The 16,776-nt window shown below is 45.9% G+C and overlaps 1 protein-coding gene across 1 annotated transcript in view; it reads right to left on the bottom strand.

Annotated features, from left to right (window-relative positions):
* Positions 1-1,071: 1,071 nt before the first annotated feature.
* Positions 1,072-16,776, bottom strand: part of LOC106613841 (ubiquitin thioesterase ZRANB1) — a 92,130-nt gene continuing 76,425 nt past the window's right edge. Inside the window, exons 5-10 of the mRNA XM_082978776.1 lie at positions 14,900-14,971; positions 11,909-12,107; positions 10,635-10,755; positions 9,427-9,556; positions 8,052-8,281; positions 1,072-5,613 (exon numbers count right to left, since the gene is read on the bottom strand). Coding sequence (XP_082834902.1) covers positions 5,401-5,613; positions 8,052-8,281; positions 9,427-9,556; positions 10,635-10,755; positions 11,909-12,107; positions 14,900-14,971 — 965 coding nt within the window. The 3' untranslated portion in view covers positions 1,072-5,400. The remainder of the gene's footprint in view (positions 5,614-8,051; positions 8,282-9,426; positions 9,557-10,634; positions 10,756-11,908; positions 12,108-14,899; positions 14,972-16,776) is intronic.

Below are 16,776 nucleotides of genomic sequence, written 5' to 3' on the forward strand. Positions count from 1 at the left end.
ATGTAGTCAATGAACAGCATTCTTACATCGGTATTCCTCTTGTCCAGATGGGTTAGGGCAGTGTGCAGTGTGATGGCGTTTACATCGTCTGTGGACCTGTTGGGGCGGTAAGCAAATTGAAGAGGTTTCTAGGGTGGCCGGTAAGGTGGAGGTGATATGATCCTTGACTAGTCTCTCAAAGCACTTCATGATGACAGAAGTGAGTGCTACGGAGCGATAACTGAACTAAATGACTGACTATCTTTGCCTTCTTTGGTACAGTAGCTATGGAGGCCATCTTGAAGCATGTGGGAACAGCAGACTGGGATAGGGAGCGATTGAATATGTCCGTAAACACACCAGCCAGCTGCTCTGCGCATGCTCTGAGGACGCGGCTAGGGATGCCGTCTGGGCCAGCAGCCTTGCGAGAGTTAACACGTTTAAATGTCTTTACTCTCGTCAGCCACGGAGAAGGATGGGGGGGGGGGCCGCAGTCCTTGGTAGGGGGCCGCGTCGGTGGTACTGAATAATCCTCAAAGCGGGCAAAGAAGGTGTTTAGCTTGTCTTGTGTTTCCACTACCTGTCTTATATTATGTCCAATGTATGTAAACCTGTCTGATTAGGATGAATAATATCTGACAATACTTTTTTAATTCTATGCGCCAAGTATTTAGCTAGAATTTTTGCATCACAACACTGAAGTGTAAGAGTCCACCAATTTTTTTTAAATGGACTGGATCTTTATATATATATATATATACACACCACTTGGATCCTGTTTCAGTAATAATGAAATCAGACCTTGTCGAGTGTCTGATAATCTACCATTTATATAGGAGTGGTTAAAACATGCTAATAACGGTCCTCTTCAGTATATCAAATAAAAGTTTGGTATACCCCCACTGGTATGCCATCCAGCCCTGGAGTTGTTCCAGAATTAAAGGCTTTAATTGCATCAAGAAGTTCCTCCTCTGTAATTTGGCCTTCACATGAGTCTTTCTGAACAGATGTTAATTTCACATTATTAATAGTAAAAAAAATCCATACAATTAGCTTCGGTTAGTGGAGATGGAGGAAACTGAAACGAAAACATGTTCTTAAAGTACTTTACTTCCTCTTTCAAAATATCGTTTGGTGAATCATGGGCAACTACATCATCTGTAGTTTCGGTAAATTATTTTTGGTAACATTTCTATGTTGAAGATTTAAAAGATAATTTGGTGCATTTTTGCCCATATTCCATCCAGTTCGCTTCATTTTTTATAATATATTACACTGGATCTTTCTTGAATAAGTTCCTCCATTTCTTTTACCTGGCACCGTTTCCAAATGCTAACGTTTTTAGCATTTGTGGCACAGATCTCATTCAAAGTCATGGTACCGATGTTAGCATTACAGTATGTACCAATCATCTATCAGAAGAGGCAAAACGAGAGGGTTTACTTCGCCCGAAATCTCTCAATAAGTGTTGGATTGTCAACAAAAAAAGTGAACTGCTAATTTGCTACGTGAGGTTTATATGCAGACTAGGGCATGCGCATGCGCCATCGCCCGCATGTTGATTTTGTACATCCACACCAGGCGCAAATCTGGACGCGTAGGTTGAAATACCAAAACAAACTCTGAACCAACTAACACATTAATGGACATTTGGCTAGCTAGCTTGCTGTTGCTAGCTAATTTGTCCTGGGATATAAACATTGGGTTGTTATTTTACCTGAAATGCACAAGGTCCCTTTTTTCTTCCTGGATCTTTCTAGAATTTCGACCCATTTTGAGTCACACAACACAGTGTTTTCTCTACTCTGACAATTAATCCACAGATAAAAAGGGGAAACCTAGTTGGTTTATAGTCATCATTATCTTCTTCTTCTGTGGACTTTATATGGCGGTTTGGTAACCAACTTTAAGGTGCATTACCACCACCAACTGGACTGGTGTGTGGACTGCAGTTCATCTTTCAATCACCCACATGGATATATGCTCCTAAAAACCAATGAGGAGATGGGAGAGGCGGGACTTGCAGCACGTCATCCAAACTGCTCGCGCACATCAACGAGCGTCTGTTTGGCTACTTGGCTCTATTTCCAAACTGCTCACGCGCCAACGCACATCTGCGTACCCGGTCTAGTCAGCATGTTAGGTTGTTACAAATGGATGCCGTGGCATTTCGGCAACTGTGAAAAAAACAACAAAAACAACTTTATATGGGAATTGTGCCTGTTGTTCACACGCATATCTGCCCTCTCATTGGCTAGAATGGTCCCACTCAATTATCTTGTCAATATAATAGAAAATCTTTGCTGTAAGTGACTCTGTTGAGCTTCACAATCCATTAGAGATACTTTCAGATGATTTGGACATGATGCCGGAAAATGCTAATACATCGGTAGCATGACGTGAATGGGATATGTGCCAAAAATGCTAATAAATCAGTAGCATGACGTGAATGGGATTTGTGCCAAAAATGCTAATAAATCGCTAGCATGACGTGAATGGGATTTGTGCCAAAAATGCTAATAATCGGTAGCATGACATGAATGGGATTTGTGCAAAAATGCTAAAACAGTGTCAGGAAATAAAACCAAATCATGGATTGCCATCATACCTTTTCCATAAGACTGCTTACAGAGTAAGCAAATTAATTGTGTCATTTTGTAATTTGGGTGAACTATCCCTTTAATGGACTCGTTTTAGAAAAGCAGCTGAGTGTTTGTTATTTTAGGCCCATCTCTTCTCCCACCATAATATCGATCCACCGCTGGAACATCAATGACTTAATACATCACACTAACAAATGGCACCCAACTTGTACAGGTTTTCTCCTCAGAGAGTGAATGATGGAAATAATCAAACAAAAACACAGAAAAACCAAGAGCAGAAAAAAGTATAAAACTCTCCTCTCTCTGCCCCCCCTCGCCCTCTCTCTGACCCCCCCCTCGCCCTCTCTCTGCCCTCTCGCTGCCTCTCTCTCCTAAACAAATAAATAGTTTTACCATCCAACTTCTCTCCCTGTGCCCCTCTCTCTCTCCCTGTGCCCCTCTCTCTCTCGCTCTCCCTGTGCATCTCTCTCCCTGTGCCCCTCTCTCTCTCTCTCCCTGTGCCCCTCTCTCTCTCTCTCTCCCTGTGCCCCTCTCTCTCTCTCTCTCTCTCCCTGTGCCCCTCTCTCTCTCTCTCTCTCTCTCCCTGTGCCCCTCTCTCTCTACCTGTGCCCCTCTCTCTCTCCGTGTGCCCCTCTCTCTCTCTCTCTCTCTCTCTCCCTATGCCCCGCTCTCTCTCTCCCTGTGCCTCTCTCTCTCGCTTTCCCTGTGTCTCTCTCGCTCTCCCTGTGCCCCTCTCTCTCTACCTGTGCCCCTCTCTCTCTCGCTCTCCCTGTGCCCCTCTCTCTCTCGCTCTCCCTGTGCATCTCTCTCCCTGTGCCCCTCTCTCTCGCTCTCCCTGTGCCCCTCTCTCTCTCCCTGTGCCTCTCTCTCTCTCGCTCTCCGTGTCCCCCTCTCTCTCTCTCTCCCTGTGCCCCTCTCTCTCTCTCTCTCCCTGTGCCCCTCTCTCTCTCTCTCTCTCCCTGTGCCCCTCTCTCTCTCTCTCTCTCTCTCTCTCTCCCTGTGCCCCTCTCTCTCTACCTGTGCCCCTCTCTCTCTCTCTCCGTGTGCCCCTCTCTCTCTCTCTCTCTCTCCCTATGCCCCGCTCTCTCTCTCCCTGTGCCTCTCTCTCTCGCTTTCCCTGTGTCTCTCTCGCTTTCCCTGTGCCTCTCTCGCTCTCCCTGTGCCCCTCTCGCTCTCCCTGTGCCCCTCTCTCTCTCTCGCTCTCCCTGTGCCCCTCTCTCTCTCGCTCTCCCTGTGCCCCTCTCTCTCTCGCTCTCCCTGTGCCCCTCTCTCTCTCGCTCTCCCTGTGCCCCTCTCTCTCTCTCTCTCTCCCTGTGCCCCTCTCTCTCGCTCTCCCTGTGCCTCTCTCTCTCGCTCTCCTTGTGCCCCTCTCTCTCCCTGTGCCCCTCTCTCTCTCTCTCTTTCTCTCGCTCTCCCTGTGCCCCTCTCTCTCTCTCTCCCTTGCTCTCCTAAACACAGTTTTACCATCCAACTTTTTTAAAGGATTTTGGAGAAGGGATAAACGATCCAGAAAAACAGATGCTCTTCCTGGTTAACCTTGTAGATACACACATTGTGGGATGAAAAGTGTCCTTAATAACTCTGCTTTAGCTTTAAGCTAATTCTGTTAGCATTTATAATCCTCTAAATAGAATAGTTTAATTTCATGAGTGCAGCAGTCCTTTAAGTTTCCTTAAATATAACTATAGCTTCCTAAACATAGCACTACTTCTCTCTGGTGGAGGGGATTGAAAACGGCAAGTATTCTCAATAACAAAATAGGTAGCGGAAAACTTTAGAAAAATTGTTAAGTAATGTGGTTTCGTAGGTAGATGTCCATAGTAGTGATAGTCAATGAGGATTCCTGTCTTCCACTTTGATGCTGGTATTTTTTTGTTGTTGTTTCCTAGTACATCATTTATACAACACATGCATTATTACAATGATGGATAAATAATTACACTGGGGGAAATGGAAAAACTAAATATTTTAAAGATGATTAACATTTCACACACTATAGTTGTTTATTTAAAATACTATGGGTTGCTACTTGTGGTAGTTGCTGTCCTTGGGTGTGTTCGTAAATTCCCTCTGGCTATCTACTCCCATTTCAGAACACTGTCGTCAGTGTGAGAGAGGGACAGAATAACTGATTCATTTATAAAACACGCAACACCCGTTGAATACGACCGGTGTCAGTAAACCTCTGCAAAAAAAAGAAAAAAAGAAACGTAATTCAATTGTTGCCAGCAGCACAGTTACAGTCACCAACACTCTGGATAACATGTAAAACAGCCTAACCAGCTCTACTAGGGAGAGTAAAATAGTCAGAGTGAGGTGTTCTCTCATTATGTGTCTGGAAGTAGCTAGCAAGCTAACCACCGTTAGCCAGTTAGCTTGGGTGCTTGATTGCCGTTGTGCGCTCTGAATTTACAACCTGACAAGGCTCTCCTGAGTGAATTTACGAACGCACCCATTGTTGTTGTCATGGTTTGTTGAGGAGATTCTAGAATGTGTTCTAGAGTGTTCTTTCAGAACCAGAGCAAGTCTCCTCTCTTCAGTGCTTCTGAGATGGCAGAGTGAAAGACCATTGAACGCTCCGCCTGCGTCCCAAATGGCAACCTATTCCCTATATAGTGCGCACTACTTTTTGAGCAGAACCCCTATGTGCTTTGGGATACAGCCTCAGGTGGCAGCGCAGAAGATCGTCGATCCTCTTTGAGGTGAGGAGGCGTATGGTACTGTATGAAGGATGCTAGTGGTCTCGAGTCCCATCCAGTGACGCCATATCCTCCTCTGTCACCCTCTCCTGTGTCTGTCACTGTGTCCTTCCCCTCCTTCACTCATCTTCATCCTCCTCCTCCCCGTCGGAGAGAGAGGCGCAGGGACAGATCTGTCGGTATCCATCCAGCCAGTTCTCCACCATTTGTGTGACCAGAGGGTGGTTGCGTCGACGGGACGACTTCTGCATTGCGGCCAACATGCCTCCCTCCGTTACACAGCAGTCCAACCACTCCCTCAACAACTTCTCCTGCTGCTCCTCGTTACCCATCTAGACAGAGAGTGACACACATTGGAAAGAATGAACAAAAAAACGAAGCAAACTAGAATATAATGTATGTGGGTATAACTGACAGTAAAGTGACAGTTATTAATGTATGTGGGTATAACTGACAGTAAAGTGACAGTTATTAATGTATGTGGGTATAACTGACAGTAAAGTGACAGTTATTAATGTATGTGGGTATAACTGACAGTAAAGTGACAGTTATTAATGTATGTGGGTATAACTGACAGTTATTAATGTATGTGGGTATAACTGACAGTAAAGTGACAGTTATTAATGTATGTGGGTATAACTGACAGTAAAGTGACAGTTATTAATGTATGTGGGTATAACTGACAGTAAAGTGACAGTTATTAATGTATGTGGGTATAACTGACAGTAAAGTGACAGTTATTAATGTATGTGGGTATAACTGACAGTAAAGTGACAGTTATTAATGTATGTGGGTATAACTGACAGTTATTAATGTATGTGGGTATAACTGACAGTAAAGTGACAGTTATTAATGTATGTGGGTATAACTGACAGTAAAGGGACAGTTATTAATGTATGTGGGTATAAGTGACAGTAAAGTGACAGTTATTAATGTATGTGGGTATAACTGACAGTAAAGGGACAGTTATTAATGTATGTGGGTATAACTGACAGTAAAGTGACAGTTATTAATGTATGTGGGTATAACTGACAGTAAAGTGACAGTTATTAATGTATGTGGGTATAACTGAGTGGACAAAACATTAAGAACACTAATATTGAGTTGCTCCCCCTTTTCCCCTCAGAACAGCCTCAGTTCATCAGGTCATGGACTCTACAAGGTGTTGAAAGCGTTCCACAGGGACGCTGGCCCATGTTGTCTCCAGTGCTTCCCACAGTTGTGTCCAGTTGGCTGGATGTCCTTTGGGTGGTGAACCATTCTTGATACACACGGGGAAACTGTTGAGCGTGAAAAACCCAGCAGCGTTGCAGTTCTTGACTCAAACCGGTGTACCTGGCATCTACTACCATACCCCGTTCAAAGGCCCTTACAAATCTTTTGTCTTGCCCGTTCACCCTCTGAATGGCACACATACACAATCCATGTCTCAATTGTCTCCAGTCTTAAAAATCCTTCTTTAACCTGTCTCCTCTCCTTCATCAACACTGATTGAAGTGGATTTAACAAGTGACATCAATAAGGGATCATAGCTTTTCCACAGTGACGTTTATGAAATGCTGGCCTTTATAACCTGGCAGGAATTAAATGTGGAGAGCCCGGCTATAGGCTTCTGTAGCCATGAGCAAATGACAGTACAGCGCCAAACCTACCGAGTCGATTTGTGATTTCTAGAATGTTCTCATTATACATCCGAACTTTTCACTTTATTTTTAAAATAATTTATATTGTGTTAAATATTAGCCACTATCGGTAGCCACCGTCAGTTATACCCACATACATTAATAACTGTCCCTTTACTGTCAGTTATACCCACATACATTAATAACTGTCACTTTACTGTCAGTTATACCCACATACATTAATAACTGTCAGTTATACCCACATACATTAATAACTGTCCCTTTACTGTCAGTTATACCCACATACATTAATAACTGTCCCTTTACTGTCAGTTATAACCACATACATTAATAACTGTCCCTTTACTGTCAGTTATACCCACATACATTAATAACTGTCACTTTACTGTCAATTATACCCACATACATTAATAACTGTCCCTTTACTGTCAGTTATACCCACATACATTAATAACTGTCCCTTTACTGTCAGTTATACCCACATACATTAATAACCGACTTGTCTAGTTAAATAAAGGTACAATAAAAAATAAAATACATTTATAACTGTCACTTTACTGTCAGTTATTTATAAGTGTCACTTTACTGTCAGTTATACCCACATACATTAATAACTGTCACTTTAATGTTAGTTTGCATCATTCCATTACATAGTTAGTTCACCATCGTGTTGATGAGAGTCTCAGCTGTCCACAGAGGGGGTTATATTAGTGTGTAGCCCAAACCAGTCGGACACTACAGACTGAAGGTTGCAGAAGAGGCTGTACCGACTTCAGACGAGTCTTGTGGGCGTCCCAGACCAACGGGGAACGCCATCGTGTTGGTGAGTCTCATCATTCAATAGAGTGGTCATGATACTTATCTAGGCCAAACCGGTCGGACGCTCCAGACCGATTTTTTTGTTGTGAGAAGACCGATTTTCGGGATGTCTCCTGGTCTGACAAACACAGTTCTAGCTCTCCCACTTTTTCACTGTAGATGTGGAAGGGCGATATCGACGGGTTGAGACGCCCCCCCCCCCCCAAAAAAAAAACATCTCTCTAGTTTAAACAGATGTATTTTAATATTATGTAATTAGATTTACGCTGGGGGCGCGCGGAAATTGTAGGCTAAGAGTTAATGTTTACCTCATGTACAGACAGAAAATGTACGTGCAGCAGTTTTCTCTCGCTGTCTACCAGCGGCAGGAAGGTTACTGTGACGTCATCGTCAGTGTTGAGGTTGGCGCCCGCGCCGCGATTGTCGTAGCCGTCGTTCTCCATGGCGACCAGGGCAGAGAAGTGTCCACGCGTGTAACCCAGGGCGATGGGACTCTTCCAACAGAAGCTCTGCTCCCACAACAGGGGCAGGTACACACCTGTACAGGTAGAGAGACAGGTCAGTCGTGTACGTCCCAGTACATCACTGGTACAGAGGTCCCAGTCATCCAGGACCTCTATACCAGGCGGTGTCAAGAGAAAGGCTCTAAAAATTGTCAAAGACTCCAGCCACCCAAGTCACAGTCTGTTCCCTCTGTTACCGCACGGCAAGCAGTACCGAGTCGTCGAGTCTAGGTCCAAGAGGCTCCTGAACAGCTTCTACCCCAAAGCCATTAGACTGTTGAACAGTTAATCAAATGGCCACCCAGACTTTGTGCCTTTCTCTCCTACCGACATGTACATAGTACTAAACATGAAAGGAAAGGATTTGGAGATCTGTGTAGTTTTGATGTTACCCAGCGACCATGGCAACCCCACTCCTGGGCCCATCGCGCCCACAACGCACATACAACTCTGCTATGAGATAATATGTTGTTCCTATAAGGTTTCATATGTAGGCTCAGCTTAGGTACACACACACACACACACACACACACACACACCACACACACACACACACACACACACACACACACACACACACACAGTCTCTATCTACAGCTTCCTCTGGTCTAATAACAACACACTATTTCAGCTGATTGTTTTCATGCAGGGTCCAGGTTGTTAAAATCCTGCCACCCATTCTATAATGACATGAAGTGTGTGTGTCTCTCTCTCTCTCTCTACAGGTCTGGGGTCAGACTGACTGGTCTACTTATATAGATGTGAGTTATAGCTATAACCGTTACGTAGCTGCCCATTACGCTTGGAAGACTGAAGTGTCTGGGTCCTTGTAAAGCGCTACGTTAAACCTGTGTATTATCACAATAGACTCCCAAGATAATGATTCTACCGCTCCACTCACCTTGGAAACGAGTGTAGCCTAACGTTTCTCCGCTCCACTCACCTTGGAAACGAGTGTAGCCTAACGTTTCTCCACTCACCTTGGAAACGAGTGTAGCCTAACGTTTCTCCGCTCCACTCACCTTGGAAACGAGTGTAGCCTAACGTTTCTCCACTCACCTTGGAAACGAGTGTAGCCTAACGTTTCTCCGCTCCACTCACCTTGGAAACGAGTGTAGCCTAACGTTTCTCCACTCACCTTGGAAACGAGTGTAGCCTAACGTTTCTCCGCTCCACTCACCTTGGAAACGAGTGTAGCCTAACGTTTCTCCACGGAAACTCTTGTAATACTTCACTCCGTACACGATGATTGGTCGACGAAGAATGTGTGCTAGAACAAAGATGTGAGTCTGTTCCAGGCTGGCACCAGGCTGTGGGGAAAACAGACAGGAAGACAGACAGGAAAACAGACAGACAAGCAGACAGACAGGAAAACAGGCAGACAGACAGGAAAACAGACAGACAGACAGACAGACAGACAGGAAAACAGGCAAACAGACAGACAGGCAGACAGGAAAACAGGCAGACAGACAGGAAGACAGACAGGAAAACAGGCAGACAGGAAAACAGACAGACAGGCAGACAGGAAAGACAGACAGACAGACAGACAGACAGACAGACAGACAGACAGACAGACAGACAGACAGACAGACAGACAGACAGGAAAACAGGAAAACAGACAGACAGGAAAACAGGCAGACAGGAAAACAGGCCGACAGGAAAACAGACAGACAGGCAGACAGACAGGAAAACAGGCAGGTAGACAGGAAAGTAGACAGGAAAACAGGCAGGTAGACAGGCAGGCAGGCAGACAGGCATGAGATTGGTGATTAGGAGATATTCAATGTACTACAATACTTTAGTCTCCTCACAATGGAAGGCTTAAAGGGATAGTCTACCCAAATGACATTGGTTTCCTTATCCTGTCAGCAGTCTATGGACAAGGTATGACAGCAATCCGTGCTCTGGTTTAGTTTCCCTGGCACTTTTTCCACATGCTAATGTTTTAGCATTGGTGGCACAAATCCCATTCAAGTCATTTTTTTTATTTTACTTTTATTTAACTAGGTAAGTCAGTTAAGAACAAATTCTTATTTATAATGACGGCTTCCCGGGGAACAGTGGGTTAACTGCCTTGTTCAGGGGCAGAACAACAGATTAATAGCTTGTCAGCTCGAGGATTTGAACTTGCAACCTTTCGGTTACTAGTCCAACGCTCTAACCACTAGGCTACCTGTCTCTAACCAATAGGCTACCCTGCAATTAGCATTTCAATCAATTTGAGGAACTTTCACATGATTTGGTCATGATAGTGACAGCTGTATATTGTATAACTCTGATCAGATAAACAAAGTACATCAAATAATAACATTGCATTATATAATACAAAAGCAACACAAAAAGGGATAGAAAGGCTGATCTCTGTGTGTGTGTGTGTGTGTGTGTTACCTGGCTGGCCAGAGAGAGTATGAAGGCCCAGTCCTCCTGCCACTGTTCCTCTCGGAGGGAAAAGTGGAGACCAAAGCTCTGAGAATACCAGGACTCCCACTCCTTCCACCGTGTGTAGAACCTGCAACACAGAACAAACACCTCATTACCAGGACTCCCACTCCTTCCACCGTGTGTAGAACCTGCAACACAGAACAAACACCTCATTACCAGGACTCCCACTCCTTCCACCGTGTGTAGAACCTGCAACACAGAACAAACACCTCATTACCAGGACTCCTACTCCTTCCACCGTGTGTAGAACCTGCAACACAGAACAAACATCTCATTACCAGGACTCCCACTCCTTCCACCGTGTGTAGAACCTGCAACACAGAACAAACATCTCATTACCAGGACTCCCACTCATTCCACCGTGTGTAGAACCTGCAACACAGAACAAACACCTCATTAGCTTTGCCTGCCAGGGATCAAATACAACCCAAAGAACCAGCTAGACAGCAGTAGCCATCTAATCTCCTATGGATATAACTACCTGCCAGGAGTCTCCTACTCTGCAACAAGGCTCTACTTAGTGATGGGGGAAAATACTGACAGTTACCTATCGGGATATCTGTCTCTGTCTCTCTGTAGCAGACCTATAGTGAGCCATATCTCCCTGTTTCTCTGTAGCAGACCTATAGTGAGCCATATCTCCCTATCTCTCTGTAGCAGACCTATAGTGAGCCATATCTCCCTGTCTCTCTGTAGCAGACCTATAGTGAGCCATATCTCCCTGTCTCTCTGTAGCAGACCTATAGTGAGCCATATCTCCCTGTCTCTCTGTAGCAGACCTATAGTGAGCCATATCTCTCTGTCTCTCTGTAGCAGACCTATAGTGAGCCATATGTTTGGAACATCGAATCGCAATATTGGGGGGGGGGGTCACTGTAACATATGAACAATAAAGTTATATTGTATTGGCCTGTGGTATTCCTGGGTGTGCTATTCCAGTGTGTGGTATTCCAGTGTGTGGTATTCCAGTGTGTGGTATTCGTATTCCAGTGTGTGGTATTCCAGCGTGTGGATACGGGGAGAGCAGTCGTGCAGTCTGTCCTGGAAATCTTTGCAGAGGACAGTGTGTGTGTGTGTGTGTGTGTGTGTGTGTGTGTGTGTGTGTGTGTGTGTGTGTGTGTGTGTGTGTGTGTGTGTGTGTGTGTGTGTGTGTGTGTGTGTGTGTGTGTGTGTGTGTGTGTGTGTGTGTGTGTGTATCCATATATCCGTGTGTTTCTTACCATTGAGAGCAGTCATGCAGGCTGTCGTGGAGGGTCTTGCGGAGGACAGAGTCCTTGTCGTATATCCCCCAGGTAGCCTGCAGTACTGAGTCTAACAGGCAGTCTCCCTGTGTACGGTTCCACAGGGCATACAGTCTGCTGTCCAGCCTGGTTCCCAGCTCCAAAGACCAGTTGATGATGGGAGACTCTTCCTCTAGCTCTGTAGAGACCACACACACACACACAGAGAGAAAAAGGACACACACACGCGCACGCACACACACACACACACAGAGAGAGAGAGAAAGGACACACACACAGAGAGAAAGGAAACACACACACACACACACACAGAGAGAGAGAAAGGACACACACACACACACAGAGAGGACACATAAATTGTTAGCCATTTAGAGAGGGAGGGAGAGAGAGGACACAGCCACTCAATGACTTAATTCTTCTCTCGTCTCCACTTGGCCCTGCAACAACCAACTGGAGCATCCTATTTCTCCCACGTAACCCAATTACACTACTAGCTGAAATAGGTCACAAGACACCTCCGAGACCTAGACACACCTGGGAAAATCACTGAGCAAGTGAACACTTAATAAGGATGTACAGCTGAAACGTCTGTGTAGTTAACCCTGATGGTAACTAGCTAGCCGGGGAGAGGAGAGGGTGGTGAGGTAACTAGCTAGCTGGGGAGAGGGTGGTGAGGTAACTAGCTAGCTGGGGAGAGGAGAGGGTGGTGAGGTAACTAGCTAGCTGAGGAGAGGGCGGTGAGGTAACTAGCTAGCTGGGGAGAGGAGAGGGAGGTGAGGTAACTAGCTAGCTGGGGAGAGGAGAGGGTGGTGAGGTAACTAGCTAGCTGAGGACAGGTAACTAGCTAGCTGGGGAGAGGAGAGGGAGGTGAGGTAACTAGCTAGCTGGGGAGAGGAGAGGGAGGTGAGGTAACTAGCTAGCTGGGGAGAGGGCGGTGAGGTAACTAGCTAGCTGGGGAGAGGAGAGGGTGGTGAGGTAACTAGCTAGCTGAGGACAGGTAACTAGCTAGCTGGGGAGAGGAGAGGGAAGTGAGGTAACTAGCTAGCTGGGGAGAGGAGAGGGAGGTGAGGTAACTAGCTAGCTGGGGAGAGGAGGGTGAGGTAACTAGCTAGCTGGGGAGAGGAGAGGGCGGTGAGGTAACTAGCTAGCTGGGGAGAGGAGAGGGCGGTGAGGTAACTAGCTAGCTGGGGAGAGGAGAGGGAGGTGAGGTAACTAGCTAGCTGGGGAGAGGAGAGGGTGGTGAGGTAACTAGCTAGCTGAGGAGAGGGAGGTGAGGTAACTAGCTAGCTGAGGAGAGGGTGGTGAGGTAACTAGCTAGCTGGGGAGAGGAGAGGGTGGTGAGGTAACTAGCTAGCTGAGGAGAGGGCGGTGAGGTAACTAGCTAGCTGGGGAGAGGAGAGGGCGGTGAGGTAACTAGCTAGCTGGGGAGAGGAGAGGGTGGTGAGGTAACTAGCTAGCTGAGGACAGGTAACTAGCTAGCTGGGGAGAGGAGAGGGAGGTGAGGTAACTAGCTAGCTGGGGAGAGGAGAGGGAGGTGAGGTAACTAGCTAGCTGGGGAGAGGGCGGTGAGGTAACTAGCTAGCTGAGGACAGGTAACTAGCTAGCTGGGGAGAGGAGAGGGAGGTGAGGTAACTAGCTAGCTGAGGAGAGGAGGGTGAGGTAGCTAGCTGGGGAGAGGAGAGGGCGGTGAGGTAACTAGCTAGCTGGGGAGAGGAGAGGGTGGTGAGGTAACTAGCTAGCTGAGGACAGGTAACTAGCTAGCTGGGGAGAGGAGAGGGAGGTGAGGTAACTAGCTAGCTGGGGAGAGGAGAGGGAGGTGAGGTAACTAGCTAGCTGGGGAGAGGGCGGTGAGGTAACTAGCTAGCTGAGGACAGGTAACTAGCTAGCTGGGGAGAGGAGAGGGAGGTGAGGTAACTAGCTAGCTGAGGAGAGGAGGGTGAGGTAGCTAGCTGGGGAGAGGAGAGGGCGGTGAGGTAACTAGCTAGCTGGGGAGAGGAGAGGGAGGTGAGGTAACTAGCTAGCTGGGGAGAGGAGAGGGAGGTGAAGTAACTAGCTAGCTGGGGAGAGGAGAGGGCGGTGAGGTAACTAGCTAGCTGAGGAGAGGGAGGTGAGGTAACTAGCTAGCTGAGGAGAGGGTGGTGAGGTAACTAGCTAGCTGAGGAGAGGGTGGTGAGGTAACTAGCTAGCTGAGGAGAGGAGAGGGAGGTGAGGTAACTAACTAGCTGAGGAGAGGAGCAGATTGGGGCTCCTAAAGGAGGACTCTTCGCTTTTTCACCTGCTCATCTGAAAGACTGACTGACGCAGAATTATCACCCACAAAATTCACACCTAACATACACTGAGTGTACAAAACATTAGGAACACCTGCTCTTTCAATGACAGACTGACCAGGTGAAAGCTATGATCCCTTATTGATGTCACTTGTTAAATCCACTTCAATCAGTGTAGATGAAGGGGAGGAGACAGGTTTAAGAAAGATTTTTAAGACTGGAGACAATTGAGGCATGGATTGTGTATGTGTGCCATTCAGAGCGTGAATGAGCAAGACAAAATACTTAAGTGCCTTTTGAACAGGGTATGGTAGTAGGTGCTAGGCGCATCAGTTTGAGTGTGTCAAGAACTGCAACGCTGCAGGGTTTTTCCCACACTCAACAGTTTCCCCGTGTGTATCAAGAACGGTCCACCACCCCAAAGGACATCCAGCCAACATGACAACTGTGGGAAGCATTGGCGTCAACATGGGCCAGTAGCCCTGTGGAATGCTTTCGACACCTTGTAGAGTCTTCCATCATTTTATCTGGTCATCTGAGACGGACGTAAAAGGATCACACACACACACACACACATACACACACACACCTAACACATATTTGATTCTAATGGTAAATCTACAACATGCAGTACGTATCCCTGGCACGGGGTTGATGGGAGATATTGAGAAATACCCAGAATCCGCAGAGATTTTTTTACCTTTCTGTACATCTCGATCTAACACCTCATCAAACAGCTTCTCCTGGACTGCAGTGGGCAGGTCTTCGATGTCTGCAGAAACACACAACGAGAGAGAGAGAGAGAGGAATTAGGTGACTTAATAATATATTAGCTTTTTTTTTTTTTTTTTATCAGCTAGATTTCAAAATGCCCCTTGTTCACATTTGCCTATATTGACTGCCTAACACCCCCACAAATCAAAACAGCACTGAGAAAAGATGCTTGTAATGCTGCTCCATAAAACGGTCTACATTTTGCCAATGGTGACTGAACAGTAACACGCTCTTCATAAACAGCTGCCTTCACAAAGAATTCATAACCCTTGACATATTACACATTGTGTTGTGTTACAGACTGAATTCAAAATGGATTAAATAACAAAACATCTCCCCCATCTACACACAATACCCCATAATGACGAAATGAAAACATGTTTTTAGACATTTTTACTAATTTAGTGAAAATGAAATACAGAAATATCAAATTTTCAAAAGTATTCACATCCCCTAGTCAATACTAATCTGTACCAGCTTTGAGTCGTCTTGGGTACGTCTGTTTCAACTTTGAGTCGTCTTGGGTATGTCTGTATCAGCTTTGCACATCCTGGATTCGGGGATTTTCTCCCATTCTTCCTTACAGATTTCCTCAAGCTCTGTTAAATTAGCTGGCGAGCGGCGGTGAACAGCAATCTTCAAGTCTATCAACAGATTTTCAAATGGGATTCAAGTCTGGGATTTAGCTGGACCACTCAAGGATTTTCACACTCTTGTTCTTTAGTCATTTCAGCGTTGCGCTTTGGCTGTATGCTTGGAGTCATTGTCCTGTTGAAATGTAAATCTCCACAGTTTTAAGGTCGTTTGCACTCTGAAGCAGGTTCTCATCAAGGCTTTGCCTGTTTTTGGCTCTATACATTGTTCCCTCCATCCTTACCAGTCTCCCAGTCCCTGCCGCTGAAAAGCATCCCCATAGCATGATGCTGCCACCGCCATGCTTCACGGTGGTGTTAGACGGGTGATGAGCTGTGTCTGGTTTTCTCCAGACATAGCGCTTTGCATTCAGGACAACAACAAAAATTCTTATGTGTCTCATCAGACCACAGAATCTTTTGCCTTTATGCTCTTAGTCTTTCACGCGCCTATTTGCAAACTCCTTGGCGTGCTGTCATGTACCTTTTTCTCAGGAGTGGCTTCCGTCTGGCCACTCTCCCATAAAGCCCAGATAGGTGAAGTGGAGAAACTCTGTAGTCATTGGTGGTCATTGGGTTCTTGGTCACCTTCTTGACCAAGGTCCTTCTTGCCTGGTAGCTCAGTTTGGTCAGACAGTCAGCTCTAGGCAGAGTCTGGGTAGTTCAATATTTTTTTCCATTTCCCAATTATGGAAACTTTCAAGACTCTAGAAATTGTTGTATACCCTTCCCCAGATATATACCTCATTACAATTATCAGGGGAAAAAAAATCCATTCTGAATTCAGGCTGTAACAACAAAATGTGGAATAAATCAAGTGGTATGAATACTTTCTGAAGGCACAGTAGCTGCATGGCTAACTGCATACACAGAAGAGAACACTGGTGGCCATTCTCTGGCTCAATAGTGAATACACTGGACTTGAAAGAGAGAGAGAAAACCCTCTTACTGTAATGGCCTGAAGCCAAGCTCTGCCTGCACAGAAATACTAGCCTGCTCTGAAACAGAATACAACCCGGGAACTCTACAGTATGTGTGTGTGTGTGTGTGTGTGTGTGTGTGTGTGTGTGTGTGTGTGTGTGTGTGTGTGTGTGTGTGTGTGTGTGTGTGTGTGTGTGTGTGTGTACAGTTAAGTGCACATCTCTGAAATCTCAATGACGATATTATGCAG

The sequence above is a fragment of the Salmo salar genome, chromosome 01 (assembly GCF_965601325.2).
Source record: "Salmo salar chromosome 01, fSalSal1, whole genome shotgun sequence".
NCBI classification, from domain to species: domain Eukaryota; kingdom Metazoa; phylum Chordata; class Actinopteri; order Salmoniformes; family Salmonidae; genus Salmo; species Salmo salar.